The sequence below is a fragment of the Elgaria multicarinata genome, chromosome 16 (genome assembly GCF_023053635.1).
Source record: "Elgaria multicarinata webbii isolate HBS135686 ecotype San Diego chromosome 16, rElgMul1.1.pri, whole genome shotgun sequence".
Lineage (NCBI taxonomy): Eukaryota > Metazoa > Chordata > Lepidosauria > Squamata > Anguidae > Elgaria > Elgaria multicarinata.
Window position 1 is genome coordinate 12,047,091 of NC_086186.1, and position 18,393 is coordinate 12,065,483.

The following is an 18,393-nucleotide window of genomic DNA, read 5'->3' on the forward strand; positions in this document are numbered from 1 at the left end:
TTTTTGTCTTTGCAATCTCTTTCTTAATTTTAGCACCCTGAATAATTTGTTGTCAACAAATTTGGCCACCTCACTTCTCATCCCTAACTCTAGATCATTCATGAACAAGTTAAAAAGCACCAGTCCCAAAATTGTTCTTTGGGGGAAATCACATTATATCCCTCCATTATGAGAACTGTTTATTTCTACTCTCCAAGGTCCTTTCCAACTTCTCTGCTTCGTGTTCAATTGCTAGTTATCAGCCCATAATAGATTGGCCTTTTATATTAGTTTAGACCCAGGTGAGAAAGGCCTGATGGGAAAAAAAATCTTGGTTCAAACAGCCATAATTGTCTTTTCAGCTTGCACAGCAGAGGGGAGACATGTGTCCTTGATGTTGGAATGCAAAAGGGCACAGATTGATAGGTGTGGTTCAGTCATAAACAATGGAACAGTATGAAGACATGGGATTGAATACTCCCTACAGCTGGTGAGGCCCGTGTAATCTTCCCAGCTTTGAGAGTAACTCAGAACTCCCCCAATAAAGATCCTTGGGAACTTGTCAGTTGCCCTTGTTTAAGACAAACTACAAAGAGATATTTTCTGAAATAGCAAGGGTTTGACGTTACAAAGTGGTTTTTTTACTTGGCCACTAGTCAAAGCAGAATTGCTTATTCATTGGAATGAAGATACCAATGAATATGGGATAGCCAAATGGAATACAGAAAAAATGGATGTTGTTGTTTTGGAAAAATTATATGGGAACAAAGATTATATGGGAACACACACTTTCCCCTAACTAATATTTAGGTGTTTTTCTCTGGCTAATCTCTGTTTTCCTGAATCCTGGAGAAGAGGATTTGCTCTGTTTTAGTTTTTTAGTTTTTCCAATTCTTGTCATTGCCTTTTGTCTTTTGAACATTTCACATTGGGATGTAACAGTAATGTTGCTTTATAGAATGGAAGATTGATATAGATCTCAAATCATAAATCAAGCAGTTACATTATGAGATGTAGCGTAACCCAGCTTTTTAACAATTCACAGTCCCTTTGAAGGATAGAAAGAGGGAGAGGACATAGGACCACCCCCTTCCCTTCTACTGGTGCTCTTGATATCAAGGCCAGCTCAGCCCACAAATATCTTCCTCTTTTTGTATATGTAACAGCGGAAAGAATATAGAAAAAGACTAGCAAGACATAGTGCAACATTTTTCCACCTGCTGCAGAATCCAGAAAGCACTTGTTCAGAGTTCTTGGCCATTGGAACAGCAGAACCAGCATGAGAGTAAGAACTTGTGAGATGGATTTCTCCAACTTGTCTGTCTTTCTCTGTTTTCTGTTTCTTTTCCCCTCTTTTCATTTCTTCATTAACTGTTCTCTCTTCTATCCTTCTCACTATTTACACACACACACACACATGTCCCTGCCAGCTTTCTTAATTTCTAATTGCCCTTCATGTACACACTTCTGAGCTGGTGACTAACCCGCAAAGATATCTAGGGTTGTGGTGGAGAGCACAATGAAATTGCCAACTCCACGTGTGGGGGAAATGAAAATGGATTATCTAGGGTGACCATATGAAAAGGAGGACAGGGCTCCTGTAACAGTTGCATAGAAAAGGGAATTTCTGCAGGTGTCATTTGTATATATGGGGAACCTGGTGAAATCCCCTCTTCATCACAAAAGTTAAAGGTGCAGGAGCTATACTAGACTGACCAGATTTAAAAGAGGGCAGGGCACCTACAGCTTTAACTGTTGTGATGAAGAGGGAATTTCACCAGGTTCTCCTCATATGCAAATGACACCTGCAGAAATCCCCTTTTCAATACAACTGTTAAAGATACAGGAGCCCTGTCCTCCTTTTCATATGGTCAGTCATACTATGGATTGTTAGGAAAGGGGTTGAAAATAAAATGGCCCATATCATAATGGCTTTACATAAATGCCTTTAAATAAATGTATGGCGTGGCTACATTTGGAATGCTGTGTAAAATTCTGGCCATCCCATCTCAAAAAGGATATTGAGTAGAACTGGAAAAGGTGTAGAAATGGGCAGCCACAGTGAAGAATGGATCCGAGCAACCTCTCTACAATCAAATACTTGAGCGTTATAGGGGTCCTTAGTCACACTTTTTATCTTCACAACAACCTTGTGAAGTAGTTTAGTCTGAGAGAGAGAGTAACTTTTAATTCCCACTTAGTCATGAAGTTTACCAGATAATCTCAGGCCAATTATTCTCCTAACCAGCCTCACATAAAAGGGGTGTTTGACTAAAAAACACACACACCCTACACCGCATTTAAACATTTCATTGTAGAGGGTCTGTTATTCCGGATTTATTAGGGCCGGAACTCTCGATCCGCAGCCCTTGTCGTTTAGCCGAGATCTTTGGGCGTTGCACTAAAGCTTTGCCGGTTCCTCACGAAAGTGCGCCGGTCTTTTCCTTCCGCCAACACCGAGGAAGACTCGAGCAAAAGCGGAGATGGCGACGGCTGGGGCGCTCGTGTCGTGGTGTATGGGGCAGTTGCGTGGCGGCTTCGCGCTGGATGTTGGCGAGGAGCTTGTCCAGTGAGCTGCGGGAATAAGAGGAGGGGAGATAGACTGGCCGAGCCGGCTCTCTGTCGCGGTTGTAACGTTGTAGAAATCCCCTCTGTGTGTTCAGGCTGGTCGTGGGGACAGGGATGGTGGGCTGATGGGCGAACGGTTGAGTTCTTGGCCTGACAGGCAAGCACCGCTAATGCGGTTTGGTACTTTGTGTCCTGGCAAAATTCCTGTGCTTGTAACAGGTGTAGGTCAGGCAGAAATTCAACAGGTGCAGGCTCTGGGAAGAGGCCGCTCTCTTACCATTAGGCAGACTAAGGGAGCTGCCTCAGGGGTGCTGGGGAGGTGTTGGGAATTTGGAGCTGTGTGCCACGTCACCTGTCCGGTGCCCCATAAACTAGCCTGCTTCCTTCAAATGCAGTGAAGGATGCTGAGGCCATTGTTTTAAGGTCCAACTGCCCATCTGGTCAGCTTCTGTATGTGGAATGAGTGTGGGAGCGGGAGAGGTTTGTCCTTCACCTCAAGCAAATGTTAAACATTCATCAGCTCTTTTCAACAAGTTGAACATAAAGCAGAATGTAAGATACCTGTTGAATGTTTGTCTTTCAGTTCACCTTATTTGCTTAAAATCAACATGGGTTATTGCAAAAACAATTTAAAAAAATCTGATCCACTGGCCAATACAATAGACTGTAAAGAAAAAATAATAAAGCTATAATTAATCTCCTCTCTCATCTCACACTATTGCCCCGCTCGTGCTCTTCGCTCCTCTAATGCCATGTTTCTCTCCTGCCCAGGGGTCTCTACTTCCCTTGCTCGGCTTTGTCCATTTTCTTCTGCTGCCCCTTACGCCTGGAACGCTCTTCCAGAACATTTGAGAACTACAAGTTCAATCGCAGCTTTTAAAGCTCAGCTAAAAACTTTTCTTTTTCCTAAAGCTTTTAAAACTTGATGTTGTTCGGACTTTATACTGTCAGTTTTACCCTACCCTGTGCCTGTTTACCCTACCCTGTGCCTGTTTGCATTCTCTTCCCCTCCTTATTGTTCTACTATGATTTTATTAGATTGTAAGCCTATGCGGCAGGGTCTTGCTATTTACTGTTTTATTTTGTACAGCACCATGTACATTGATGGCGCTATATAAATAAATAATAATAATAATAATTAGTTAACTAAAAAAAACTTTAAAGTTATTGTTCTTCAATTAGGGGAGTACATTAGATTGCACATTTTTGTGCCCGATTCTCTATGGTGTTATGGTGAATAAGGAGTTCCTATAGATCAGTGGTTCTCAACCTTTTTTGCTCTATTCCCCCCTTTCACCATTGTTCAGAATATAATTCCCCCCTTCCCAAGATAGTCTAACTCAAAAGGTGCATTCCAAATAATATGCATATAATATTGAAAATCTTTTATTTTTTTCTGTATTAGTCCCGTTTAAAGGGGCGGCCCCATCTGCATTCTCAGCTCCCATGCTTTGTGTTGCCCCTTTACATGGGAAGCTGGAAACTTCTAGCATTGCGAGGGAGGGAAAAGAGAGCAAAGGACTGGCTTTTGTAGATGACATGACACATTTCTGGGATGTTTTTAATAACGTGTAGGAAGACATAATCTACAGGACATAATACTTTGCTGAATAGTGGTCCCAATTCCCCCCCTGGAACCCTAAAATATCCCCCCTTGTTGAGAAATCATGCTATAGATGATGTATTTTTCCCAGTCAAGACAAAACATATTTATTTCTGTTTGTTAATGAATGGTTAAAGGTGTCAAGTGAGTATGGATGTCAATACTAGTTGAACAGAACTGGCTTTTTGAGTTGCTTAACTGTTTTATGGCTCCTCCATCTTCTTCCTTAACAGCAGCTTTATCTGCAAGCATTAGCAGCTGCTAATACTGAGATATCGGCTGTGAAGAGCTCCACCTGCTGATTTCTGCAAATCAAGCTTCTGATAATGACACAGGAGAGACTAGATGGGGGGTTGTTTGCTAAAGTCATCTGGATTTAACTCTGTAACGACATTAGAAAGGGCTCAACAAGGGTTTAATCTGAGCAGAAATCACCAAGGCTTAGACTCAGAATTGCTTGGTAATGCAAAGATTCACTTCAAACCAGGGGAATGAGCATTAAACTGGCAAATGTGGTTTAATGTAAGCAAATGTAAAGGGATGCACATTAGGGCAAAAAATCCTAACTTTGCATATACACTGGTGAGGTCTGAGGTGCCAGTGACTGACTAAGAAAGAGATCTTGGTGTTAATGAAAATGTTGAGCCAGTGTGGGACTGTTGTGCAAAAGTCAAATTCCATGTTAGGAATCGCTCAGATAGGAATAGTAAATAAACTGTACTGTGTACAGTTCTGGACTGGGAAACATGATAGAGGTGTATAAAATTATGTGCAGTGTGGAGAAAGTGGATAGGGAGATGTATTTTCCCCTCTCTTATAATGTTAGAACTTGGGATCCCCCAGTGGTGGAACATTTAAGACAGATTAAAGTATGTATGTCTTCGTACAGCATATAGTTTAACTATGGAATTTGTCCCCACAAAATGTAGAGATGGCCACCAATTTGGAAGGCTTTAAAAAGCAATTACACAAATTCACGGAGGAGAAGGCAAGCAAGCCTTCATATACTGGAATTCAACTTTTTACTCATGTTTATAAATGGGCTCTGTCAGTGGGAGATATTTCAGACTGATGTTATGAAAATAACAGAAAATAAGTAAACACGCACTAGCTTTGGCCCAAGTCACGAACCCCACCTTCAAGTATAACCTGATGGGATCTGAGCTGGTGGTGACTGACCAAAAAAGAGATCTTGGGGTTGTGGTGAATGGCTCGATGAAAATGTCCATCCAATGTGGCAGCTGTAAAGAAGGCAAACTCCATGTTAGACATTATAAGAAAAGGAACTGAGAATAAAACTGCCAGTATTATACTGCCTTTATATAAATCTATGGTGCAACCATATTTAGAATACTGTGTACAGTTCTGGTCACCACACCTAAAAGAAGATATTATAGAGCTGGAAAAAGTGCAGAAAAGGGACACTAAAATGATCAAGTGGGTGGAGCATCTCCCCTATGGGGGAAGGTTACAACAGCTGGGTTTGTTTAGTTTGGAAAAAAAGGTGGCTAAGGGGAGACATGATAGAGGTGAACACAATTATGCCTGGTGTGGAGAATGTGGATACGGAGACATTTTTCTCCCTCTCTTGTGATACTAGAACCCAATGGGGTCATCCCATGAAGCTTTTGTTTTTATGATATTAAAAAAAAAATAGAAGAAAGGGGACACTGACCTTCTATGAGGGTGGAGTTTGAGTATTGTTTTCTGCTGCATTCGGCCATTACTTTAATCCAGCCTTCCCCAACCCATCATCTCCAGCTAATAGGGAAAATGGTCATGTGGCTGGGATGATAGGAGTTATAGTCTACCTGATTTGAAAGGGACCAGTTTGGGGAAGGCTGCTCTAATCCTTGTTGTCTCATTTAGCCCTCCACATGGGCCCATAGCAATTTCATTGCACAGGAAGTGCATGGAGAATTTAAGCACCAACAGATGGAATGTAGCTTTTACTTTGTTTTTTGAGTAAGGTGCTGTTACAATTCTTTTCTTTTCTGTCCCTCTTTAGGTATATCTTGTCTATTGAAGATGAGGAGGAGATTCGAGAGTATGTCGCTGACCTAATCCAGGGGACGGATGGCAAGAAGAAGCACTTTATTGAAGAACTAGTAGACAGGTGGCGAAAATCTTGTCAGCCAACATCTGATCTTTTGCCACTTTATCGGAAAAAAGATGGTAAGTGAGTGCAGAAAATGATGCAGTAAGCAGAAGAATAATTGTTTAATAGTTAGAGAGAAATCAGCACTTTCAATATATTATTATTATTATATTTATTTGTATCCCGCCTTTTGCCCAATACTGGGCCTCAAGGCGGCCTTACAAAGTTTAAAACATACATTGAAAAGGAAAAAAGAAAAAACACGTTTAAAATACACAACAAAATTATGAAAATTAACATAGATGGAGGGACAGATTATTCTCCAAAGGCCTGCTGGAATAAACAAGTTTTAGCCTACTTCCGAAAGCCCATCAAGGAGAGAGCCAGTCTAGCTTCCCGGGAAGAGAGTTCCAAAGCACTGGAGCAGCCACCGAGAAGGCCCTACCCCAGGTTAAATATTAGACAATAGGCCTGTTCAGACAACACACTAATAGGTAAGAAAAAAAACCTATCCAGACCCCTTGAAATCAAAACCGTAAAATATGAGAAAGGGGCGAACAGAACAACAGGTTGGAATATCACGGCAACCGGTGCTAGCCCTGCCACAGTTAAGAAAGAAGCCTTTTTCCACCAAAATATCAGCCCAGTGGTTGGGATATGAGGCTATATTCTAAAGCTTTCACAATAGCTAGAATATAGTAGCCTAACTTACATTCTGAAAGGCAAAAGATAGAAATACCAAGTGGCGGTGGCGATTTAAAAATAGTCTTTAACAGCTTATGTTCATGCATACTATATTTCACCACTGAGGAAGACCTGTAGGTTGAAACGCGTTTGGTGTTTGAATAATATTGTTCTTTGTGGTTTGAAAGTAATACTGCACAGTGTAAGTATATCTGAATTTTACTTTTTGAATGTTTTCCATTGTGGTTTGAATACAATACTATACAGTGTATAGATATTTTAATTCCTGTGACCAGTGACCTTTTTTTAGCGCATTAAAAGCTTTTTATAGTATCTTATCCACCTTTGCTACATATGTGACTGTTAGCGGCGATAAGATCCACCCCTTTCTCATATTTCACAGACAACCCACTAAGCCATGGTTAGGCCACTAACCCTTTTGCAGCAAATGGTTAGTAAGTGTGTTTGAACCATGGTTATGAGGCCACCATGGTTTGAATGGTTCACATGACACGCTAAGTCATGGTTCGTACGACGTGTTAAGCCATAACGTTTAGCTTGGAATACTTAACCACTGTGGCTTAACATGTCGTCTGAACAGGGTCTATCCCTGATTCCAATAAAATTGTGTTCATGGAAAACATGAACCAGCACCCTTTATTTAGAACACCAGGAACTATTCATTAATGGTTCCTAGTGCTCCAAACGAAGGGTGCTGATAGTACTTTTACCAGCGTTCTCTGGGTATTATAAGACTTGCAAATCAGACAATTCTATGCCCCCCTTTCTTTTATGTCTAGGTAAATGCAGTGATGTGACATAGTTTCATATTGACCTGGATCAACAACCACTGATGTGATAGAGGTGGTGGGGCAAAGCATCAACACGATGGTGTCATGTCATGCTTTGTGTGGTCCTGCAGAGAGTTTGGCCTCCAGTTTCCATCAGCCCTAGTCATTATAGTCCATGGTGAGGGATCATGGGAGTTGTTGGCCAAAACATTGGGGAGACACAAGTTACCCACCCCTGGCTTAGATGTTACAAGGAGGGAAGGGAATAGATCTACACACACAACACCATTGATTTCTCTGTGTGTGTGTGTGTTCTGTATGTAACTTTAGATATTTTGGAGCCTCCTCGGCTAGGAGACCAAACCAAGAGGGGAAGACGTAAAGGGAGAAACAAACTGGAAGCACCTGTTTATGTTGAAACCGAGCAGCCTGTAGAGGAAGTAAAAACACCACTTGACCTAGCCAAGGTAGGTGCATTCCTTGTCTGTCATTGGGACACATCGCTTTGCGGGGGTACTTTTATAGCAAGATAGAAGTATAACTTTCAAAATAAGAAAGGGTTGTTGATGGAAATTTCTTACTTTATATTATTATTATTATTATTATTATTATTATTATTATTATTATTATATTTGTACTCTCAAAGGAGCCATTGCTTGCCAGTCATGGGGACTAATGAGGACACAGCTGTTCTGGATGTCACAGATTTTCACCTTTTCACTTGTTGAGGCATGGGACTCCTGGTTCTGATTATCTACTCTGGTCGCTTTTTCACATGAATTTCAAGAACATAAGTAGGAAAAATAAAATAAAAAGGGAAGCAGCCTGACTCCAACTCCGAGTTCTAGGATACATTCTTCCACACTTTTTTGTTTTGGTGATTATTAAAACAAACATGCAAAGGCAGGATGTGCTGCTGCTTCTCTTGGCGCTAAAAGGTCCAAGGATTAATAAACATGCCTTATCTCAGTCAAGCTGTTTTCTTGGCTGTTGTCCCAAGGTCGTCTTGAGCGTTTCTTTAAGTTCTCTTTCCCCAGAAACATTGTCCCCTTACGATAACCGAGCTTAGCTTAATACTACTATATTATTATTATCGTCCTCATCATCTGGGTGACAGGCAGTCTTTCACCAGATCTTGGAAGCTGGATCTAAATACAAGGGAGGGGCTGCTTGCTTCCTCTTTCTCAGGAGGCCTCAGCAATGGGTATTGGCAGCAGGAAAGCAGAGGATCTCGGCTAGAGCTCCATAAAAGCGCGACAGATGATGCCTGACTCAATTGATATGCAGTGGACACTGCTTTCCTTTCGTCTCTCTCCAACCAGCCAACACACCCACAAGATCTTTTAGGGCTGCATGGACACAAAATGCTGTCCCACACAGCGCTTTGATCGTAGGTGTTTCTTCCTTTTCCTTCCCCCAAGTAGCGTGTATGAGGTCTTTTCAAAGCCTGGTAAAGACAAAAGCTCCAAGACCAACAGCTTGTTTGATTACGGCCTGGGGAGGTTTGGGTTGATGAGGTGTTGACTTCAGCAGATATATTGACTAAGCGACACAGTGGAGGACAAAGTACATTGATAAACGTGAAAATACAGACAACATGAATGCAGTGAATTCACCCAGATAGGTGGAGCGTAATGCATCATCTTATTATCTGAGGCACAGGAAAACTTGACTACCAAACAATTCCTGCAATGAGACAATGGTTTGCTTGATGTGTATTTTTAGTGTGAAGCAACCTTCCATAATCTTTATGTCAACGAGAAAGAAGTAAAAATGGGTGATGAATTCCAATGTATTTCTCTTCTCTTCCCACCCACCCCCACCCTGCCTCCCTTAATTAGGCCCAGGAGATAAACAGCAGCAGCAGCTCCTCCTCCAAGAAGAAGGCAAAATACGTCAACTTGTACACGAAGGAAGGTCAGGACAAACTGGCAGTCATGCTACCGGGACGCCACCCTTGCGAATGCCTGGCCCAGAAACACAAACTCATCAACAACTGCCTGACATGCGGACGCATTGTCTGCGAGCAAGAGGGTTCCGGGCCTTGCCTCTTCTGTGGGACTCTGGTATGTTACAGCCTCCGGTATATATTTATTTTTCTCCCCTGTCTGCTTTGCTTAGCTGTAACTGATCATGCATGGGGTTGGATTTGCCCAGCGTTGTCTTCTGCACGAAAAGAGGCAAGCTTTTTTCTCTCTTCTGTTTATTATTTATTTGCACTTTTAGACCACCCAATAACCAAAGTTCTCTGAGTGGTGTCCAGAGAAGCTAAATTACAAAGAAAGGAATTGAAATTAAAACTGCCAGTGCCATACTGCCCTTGTACAAATCGATGGTTGGACCACACTTAGAATACTGTGTACAGTTCTGATCATCACATCTCAATAAGGGTCTTGTAGAGTTGGAGAAGGTGCAGAAAAGGGCAAAAGGATCACGGAGCAATCCCCTATGAGGAAAAGTTAAACGCCCAGGACTGTTTAGCTTAGGAAATAATAGCGAGTAAGGAGAAACATGATAGAGGTGTACAAAATTATGCATGGTGCCAAGAAGTGGATAGGCAAACATTTCTCTCCCTCTGTCCTCATACTAGAACCGTTGTGGTCATCTCATGAACCTGATTGGTGAGTGATTCAGGACAATTAAACCCATTTTGAGGTCTCATTGTGACCAGCAGAATTGCCTGTTGAAAGTACGTTCAGGAGAATAATTTGTTTGAAAATTGTACCTCTCAGCTGGAGAGTGTTAATGACAATTTGCAGTTTTTAATGTTTGCTTGATTCAGACATTTCCCCCCACTCTGAATATATCTTGAATGCATTGGGGAGAATGCTCTAAAAACATACCATTTTCTCTCTGTTATAAGCGCTGATAGAACACTTCCCCTGCTTCACCGGGGTCCAATGAAAAAGAGTTGTGTGTCATTGACATAGTGATGCCACGGCACTCTAAACAGCTAAATGGCCTCACTTAGCGGTTTCCTGTAGACCTTAAACAGCATGGGGACAGGATGGAACCTTGCAGGACTCCAAGCATAAATTAATGCCAAGGAGTCTAGCAGGAATCCCCCAGCATCACCTTCCAGAACCTATTGTCCTAACATGGGCAGAACCACAACAATGTAATCCTGCCACACTCACCGTCCTGACGACTTTCCAGAAGGATACCATTGTCAATGGTATCGAAAACTATTGAGAGGTCCAGAAGAATTAATAGGTTCACCCTCCCTCCCTCCCTCTCCCAGCACAGATCATCCCACAGGGTAACCAAAGCAGCTTGCATTGCAAAACCAGGCCTAAACCCCAATTGAAATGGATCCAGAAAATCCACTTACAGTTCTTTGTTCCCTTTTAGGTCTGCACAAAAGAAGAGCAAGATGTCCTGCAGCGAGATTCTAACAAGAGCCAGAAGCTGCTGAAGAAGCTCTTGGCAGGTTAGTAAATTACTGGAGATTTGTACACCAGATCTCATTGTAGGGTCAGCTGCACTTGCTATCGTGAAGTGATTATTCAAAAAGCGAAAAAAGGAGAAAAAATCTTCTGGAAGATGGGCCAACCAGTGCTTTTTGGGCAAGCTGTGATTATTATTATTATTATTTATTTATTTAAGGATTTTTATGCCGCCATTCAGCCAAAAAAGGCTCTCACGGCGGCTTACAAAAGTATTTCTTGACAGTCCCTGCCCACAGGCTTACAATCTAAAAGACATGACACAAAAGGAAAGGGGATTGGGAGGGAGGAGGAGGAGGGGGGAAAGGAAAGCAAATTCAGGCACTACAATCTTAGTTGCAAAGTTCAGCAGAGACAGTTGACAGCAGGAGGGAGGGGGCTCTCAGCTGGAGCTGGACCCAGGCACGGTGGAGAGGTGCCTGGCTGCTGCTTCCTCCCTCAGTGGTGGCCTCTCCAGAGACAGTTGGTAGCAGGAGGGAGGGGGCTCTTAGCTGGAGCTGGACCCAGGCACGGTGGAGAGGTGCCTGGCTGCTGCTTCCTCCCTCACTGGTGGCCTCTCCAGAGACAGTTGGTGGCAGGAGGGAGGGGGCTCTCAGCTGGAGCTGGACCCAGGCATGGTGGAGAGGTGCCTGGCTGCTGCTTCCTCCCTCACTGGTGGCCTCTGCAGAGACAGTTGGTAGCAGGAGGGAGGGGGCTCTCAGCTGGAGCTGGACCCAGGCACGATGGAGAGGTGCCTGGCTGCTGCTTCCTCCCTCACTGGTGGCCTCTCCAGAGACAGTTGGTGGCAGGAGGGAGGGGGCTCTCAGCTGGAGCTGGACCCAGGCATGGTGGAGAGGTGCCTGGCTGCTGCTTCCTCCCTCACTGGTGGCCTCTGCAGAGACAGTTGGTGGCAGGAGGGAGGGGGCTCTAAGCTGGAGCTGGACCCAGGCACGGTGGAGAGGTGCCTGGCTGCTGCTTCCTCCCTCACTGGTGGCCTCTGCAGAGACAGTTGACAGCAGGAGGGAGGGGGCTCTCAGCTGGAGCTGGACCCAGGCACGGTGGAGAGGGGCCTGGCTGCTGCTTCCTCCCTCACTGGTGGCCTCTGCAGAGACAGTTGGTAGCAGGAGGGAGGGGGCTCTCAGCTGGAGCTGGACCCAGGCACGGTGGAGAGGTGCCTGGCTGCTGCTTCCTCCCTCACTGGTGGCCTCTGCAGAGACAGTTGACAGCAGGAGGGAGGGGGCTCTCAGCTGGAGCTGGACCCAGGCACAGTGGAGAGGTGCCTGGCTGCTGCTTCCTCCCTCACTGGTGGCCTCTGCAGAGACAGTTGGTAGCAGGAGGCAGGATTATACTCTTGCAGCCTGGGACAGTGGTCAATCAAACAGATCATATGGAAGAGATCTTCTCTGTGTAGGGACAGAGGGGAGACTGTGCAGAAATGAGCGTACAGGTTTGGATCAGAAGAGGGGCAAGAGTATCGCAGTTCACTTCAGTGTCACATCTGTCCACACTGTGCCTGCTCCTGCAGTTTGCTTCTGCAATCTTAAAGTGGGTGTGAGTTTAATTGCATCAGTGCCTGTGGAATGGTCCCTAAAAGGCCATCTGTGCTTGTTGGATCCGTACAGTCCAGTGGGGGTGGTAGGCCTGTGAATTGGTGCATGGAGTGCAAGTTGTAATGAGATTCTCTGGATCCCAGGCGCTGAGAACTCTGGTAAGGCAGATATAAGTGGCAAGGACCTGTTGCCCCGTCAAGAGGCTCGACTCAAGGCAGGGCTGGAGGTGGCTGTGAAGCACAAAGACAAACTCCTGGAGTATGACAAAACAAGGTATGTGACAGAGCAAGTCAGAAATATATCTAGATGGATAGGATGCCTGAGGTTAAGTATCCAACCAGCCTTCCATGTGGGCAGACTGTACCACAGGCTTAGAGGTGGGCAGTACACAGGCTGTATGCAGCCACCCCCCTCCCCACTGCCCCTTTCCATGTCCCCAAATATTTTTTTTAAATTTGCAAACACAATTGATTGATTGCATTTATACCCTGCCTTTTTTCCTCCAAGGAACCCAAAGTGGCGTGCATAATCCTCCTCTCCATTTCTATCTTCACAACAACAGCCCTGTGAGGTAGGCTGGGCTGAGAATCTGTGACTGTCCCAAAGTCACCCAGTGAGCTTCCATGGCTGAATGGAGACTAGAATCTGGGTCTCCCAACTCCCAGTCCAGCACTCTAGCCACTACACCACACTGGCACCACACTCACATAATGGTGCGCCATGCTAGTTAATGAGCACTAAGGACATCAAATTTAATTTTGTTTGCAACTAGATTTAACCCTTTTAGCGCTACCAAATGCTATGGAGCATTTCAGCCAATAATAATAATAATAATAATTTTATTTCTCTAATGTGGCCAGTGGGAGTGTCTAGAGTGAAAATACCTCCCCAAAATGCCCACCCCTGCATAAACTAAATGCTCTCTGCTAAACCATTGGGCCTAATTTCTTCCCACATTTAAGATTTTGTCTTTTCCATCCCTGGCCCCTGAGCCTTGCTCTTTCTCTTTCTGTTTAAAGCCTTCACCAAATCACGTGCGCGTCAGTTTTGACTCAGCAGGTTCTTTGCTGTAATGGGAAGATACCCAGGGGCCCAATTTCTGACAGCTAGAATCTGTGCTAGTTAGACTTGCCTTCCAGCAGGATAACCTCCAGCAAAGGGGTGCGTTTTGTTAGGAGTCTTCACCTAGCCAATTTGCCAGACCAGAAACAGCCCTTGCTTTGCTTGCTTCCATCCCTCGTATATGTATGAGGCTGTGATCCATTGGTTCATTTTTATGCTCTAAGCGAATGTAGACCTATGAAAGGAAGCCATCGTCCTGAGTGTAACCTACTTACGAAGCCCAATACTAATTATGTGTAAAAGTGACCGCGTCTGCCGTACATTTTATTGTGGAGGATGGGAGTGGTGGTTATTGGCTGGCTATCACTTCCCAAGGTAGGGCTTCCAATATTTGTCATTGGGGAGCATCTCTGTGCAAGAGCTAGGATGACGGCTTGGGACCACAATACCTGACGGAACGCCTCTCCCGCCATGAACCTACCCGTACCCTGCATTCAACATCTAACGTCCTCCTCCAAGTGCCTACTCCAAGGGAAGCGCAGAGGATGGCAACAAGGGAGAGGGCCTTTTCAGTGGTGGCCCCCCAATTATGGAATGATCTCCCCGATGAGGCTCATCTGGCGCCAACATTGTTATCTTTTCGGCGCCAGGTCAAGACTTTTCTCTTCTCCCAGGCATTTAACAGCATTTAACAAAGCTAAGTTTGTTTGTTTTTTAACGGACCCCCAAACTGTTGTTTTTAAATGGATGCCGTTGTTTTTATACTGTTTATGTTTTTGATGGTTTTAAATTTCGTATACTTTTTAATGTTCACCGTTTTTAACTTTTGTAAACCGCCCAGAGAGCTTTGGCTATGGGGCGGTATATAAATGTAATAAATTAAAAGGCCCATCTGCTAAATGTGGGCTCCCATAAGAATCCTGGGACTCCTCTTGAGTAAACTCTGCATCTCAACCTTCTTTGCTGTACTTGCAGTAGGCACCAAAGCCTGTGAAGGGAGGGACTGGAGCTTGATGGTAAAGCACTCGTTTTGCAGGCAGAAGGTCCTAGGTTTTAATCCCTGGCAGCTCCAGGTAAAAAACGGATCCGAGCAAGTGACGTGCAAGGCCTCTCTCTTAAGATCCTTTTGAACCACTGCCGTATATCCACCCAATAATCAGATCTGGTACAAAGCAGCCTCTTATGCACTGTCTCCCCTGGGGCTCTTTGGTGCCCGTCTTCCATTTTTGCTTGCCAGTGTGCGCCGAACCCACGTGATTGACGACGAGTCGGACTACTTTGCCACCGATTCCAACCAATGGCTCTCGAAGCAGGAGAGGGAAGCGCTGGAGAAGAGAGAGAAGGAGCTGCGTGAGCTGCGGCATGCTTCGCGGCTCTCCAGGAAGGTCACCATCGACTTTGCCGGGCGGCAGATCTTGGAGGAACAGGGCGGCCTGGCAGAATATCACAGCAAGTGAGTATCCTGGCACAGTAGGGCAAGGCGGTGGGTTCAGGATGCCGGCAAGGAGGAATGGGCAAATGGCAGGAACAGGAATTTGGGGGCTGATAAGAAGTGCCATGTTGGATCAGACTGAGGGTCCTTCTAGTCCAGCACCCTGTTCACACTGTGCCCAAGCAGCCATTGGCCAGGAATGAACAAGCAGGACATGGTGCAACAGCACCCTCCCACCCATGTTCCCCAGCAACTGGGGCACACAGGCTTACTGCCTCGGATACTGGAGATAGCACACAACCATCAGGGCTAGTAGCCATTGATAGCCTTCACCACCAGGAATTTATCCAACCTCCTTTTAAAGCCATCCAGATTGGTGGCCATCACTTCATCCTGCGGTAGTGAGTTCCATAATTTAACTATGCGCTGTGTGAAGAAGTCCTTCCTTTTATTTGTCCTGAGTCTCCCACCAATCAGCTTCATGGGATGACCCCGTTGGGTCCTAGTATTTTGAGAGAGGGAGAAAAATGTCTCCCTATCCACATTCTCCACGTCATGCATCATCTTGTACACCTCTATCCTGTCTCCCCTTAGCCTCCTTTTTTCCAAGCTAAACAATCCCAGTTGATGATGTAACCTTCCCTCGTAGGGGAGATGCTCCAGCCCCTTAATCATTTTCGTTGCCCTTTTCTGCACTTTTTCCAGCTCAATAATATCCTTCTTTAGATGTGGTGACCAGAACTCAAAAAAGGAGCTGTTGTATGGCGTACCACAAGGTGCCATCCTATCCCCAATGCTGTTTAACATCTACATGAAACCGCTGGGAGAGTTCATCCAGAGGCATGGGGCGGAGTGCTATCAGTATGCTGATGACACCCAAATATATTTCTCTATGCCTTCAATAACAGCATCGGCTAAGGATAGTGTGTCTCCTCTGAATGAATGCTTGGAGGCAGTAATGGGCTGGATGAGGAAAAACAAACTGAAGCTGAATCCAGACAAGACGGAGGTGCTCGCTGTCAAAGGCCACAACCTAGGTTTGGAGGTGTGTCAACCAGTTCTGGATGGGGCTACACTCTCCCTGAAAGACTGTGTTCGCAGTTTGGGGGTGCTCCTGGATCCGTCGCTCCAAATGACAGCCCAGATAGATGCGACGGCCAGGAGTGCCTACTATCAGCTTCGGCTGATACGCCAGCTGCGCCCCTTCTTAGAGTCAGAAGACCTAAAGACAGTAGTGCACGCGCTGGTAACCTCAAGGCTTGACTTCTGCAATGCGCTCTACATAGGGCTACCATTGTACCTAGTTCGGAAACTTCAACTAGTTCAAAATATGGCAGCCAGGTTGGTCACCGGTACACCTAGGGGTGACCACATTACACCAACATTAAAATCACTCCACTGGCTGCCAATTAGTTTCCGGGCAAAGTACAAAGTGTTGGTCATTACCTTTAAAGCCCTAAATGGTTTGGGTCCAGGTTACCTGTGGGGTCGCCTTCTCCCATATAGTCCGCCCCGCACACTCAGGTCCTCTGGAGTGAACTTACTTCAGTCAGCTAAAACTAGGCTGACATCAGTTTCCCAGAGGACCTTTTCTTCTGTCGCCCCCAGATTGTGGAATGGCCTGCCAGAGGAGATTCGTAAAATTAACTCTATGTGTGATTTTAAGGCAGCTTTAAAGACTAGCCTTTTCCGGCAGGCCTATCCAGATCAATGTAAAATCATGAATTTTTAAGATGTATTGATTCTTGTTCTAATGTTGTTCCCTGCCTCGATCTAAAAGGAGAGGCAGGTAAGAAATAAATTTATTATTATTATTATTATTATTATTATTATTATTATTATTATTATTAGAACTATACACAGTATTCTAAGTGTGGTCGCACCATAGATTTGTATAAGAGCAGTATGTTACTGTCCGTTCTATTCTCAATTCCTTTTCTTATAATGCCTAACATGGAGTTTGCCTTCTTTACATTGATATTTTCACTGATATTTTCTCTTCTCCCCCATTCCAAGCATCCAATTTACTCTGTCTATGGCCGTCTCACTTTCTGTTCTGTGATATGACAGTCAACTGCACAAACAGCACAAACAAGAACAGAGCGTATTTGGAACAGCGTCTGATGCAGCTCCCTGGATGACGCTTCCTTGCATCTGTTCCCAGTGATGGCTATAATTGCCTGACGTGAAGCAGAGCGCTGTTTGAATCATGCTGCTGTAGGGATTTTAGTCCAGCATCTTAGTCGTGTCCTCATCCTGAAGACACCACATGGACACATGTTCCATTTTTAGCAGTATAGGCTTCTATGTAAAATATTGAAACTAGGGGTTAGTCTGCTAGGAAGACTGCCCGGAAAGCACCTTTGAGTTTTTAAGAATGCAGGTGTGGGGTTTTTTCATGCAGTGAAGTTTCATGTAGCACAGGAGGTGAGGGGAGCCTGGAAAAGCATTTTCAGCTGAAGTGGGGTGCGACGACACCGACCTCACCCAGAAGGCCTTGCCTAGCACACCCTTCTCAAGCCAAGCGCCACCCCTTGAAAAGCCAGAGGAAAGGGTAAAAACAACACAAGCTCTCCCCTATATGTGAGGGAACAAGGTAAAGGGGTTTTGGCAAATAGGTTCTGTTGTTGAGGTACTGAACTGCAGGTGTATTGGTAGATGTTTTTATGCTGCGTAATATAGCAGGTAATCACTCCGAGCTGACGCGTGGTTTGTGGTAACAGAACGCAAAGTAACGTTTATTGAAATTGAACAGCTCTCTGGTATTTCAATTTAGAGCAAACTTATTTTTATATTTAAAACAACAATCCCAAGTCCCTTAAAGTCCTGTCTCTTCTCACTCCTCGCACACCAAACACTCCCAAGAAGCACAAGCCTCAGACACTCCACAAGAATAATAATCAGAATCAGACAAGACAAGACTAGACCACAACCCCCCATCCACCCTATTTATACTCCTCCCTCCCGCTCTCTCGCAGCATCACTAGCCACACCCACTCAGTCAAATATTCCGCACTCACTAGACATACAAACCCAGACATACCTTATTATTATTATTATTATTAGTAGTAGTAGTATCCCGCCTTTTGCCCAATGCTGGGCCTTAAGGCGGCCTTACAAAGTTTAAAATATACATGGGGAGGGGAGGAAAACAAAACCATAAACAATTAAAAAATACACAACAAAATTATAAGACATTAA

The 18,393-nt window shown here is 44.6% G+C and overlaps 1 protein-coding gene across 1 annotated transcript in view; it reads left to right on the plus strand.

The window, feature by feature from the left end:
• Positions 1-2,439: 2,439 nt before the first annotated feature.
• Positions 2,440-18,393, plus strand: part of TRIP4 (thyroid hormone receptor interactor 4) — a 49,538-nt gene continuing 33,584 nt past the window's right edge. The window contains exons 1-7 of the mRNA XM_063142770.1: positions 2,440-2,548; positions 6,159-6,325; positions 8,054-8,190; positions 9,565-9,789; positions 11,075-11,153; positions 12,842-12,971; positions 14,998-15,213. Of these exons, the coding sequence (XP_062998840.1) occupies positions 2,463-2,548; positions 6,159-6,325; positions 8,054-8,190; positions 9,565-9,789; positions 11,075-11,153; positions 12,842-12,971; positions 14,998-15,213 (1,040 nt within the window). The 5' untranslated portion in view covers positions 2,440-2,462. The remainder of the gene's footprint in view (positions 2,549-6,158; positions 6,326-8,053; positions 8,191-9,564; positions 9,790-11,074; positions 11,154-12,841; positions 12,972-14,997; positions 15,214-18,393) is intronic.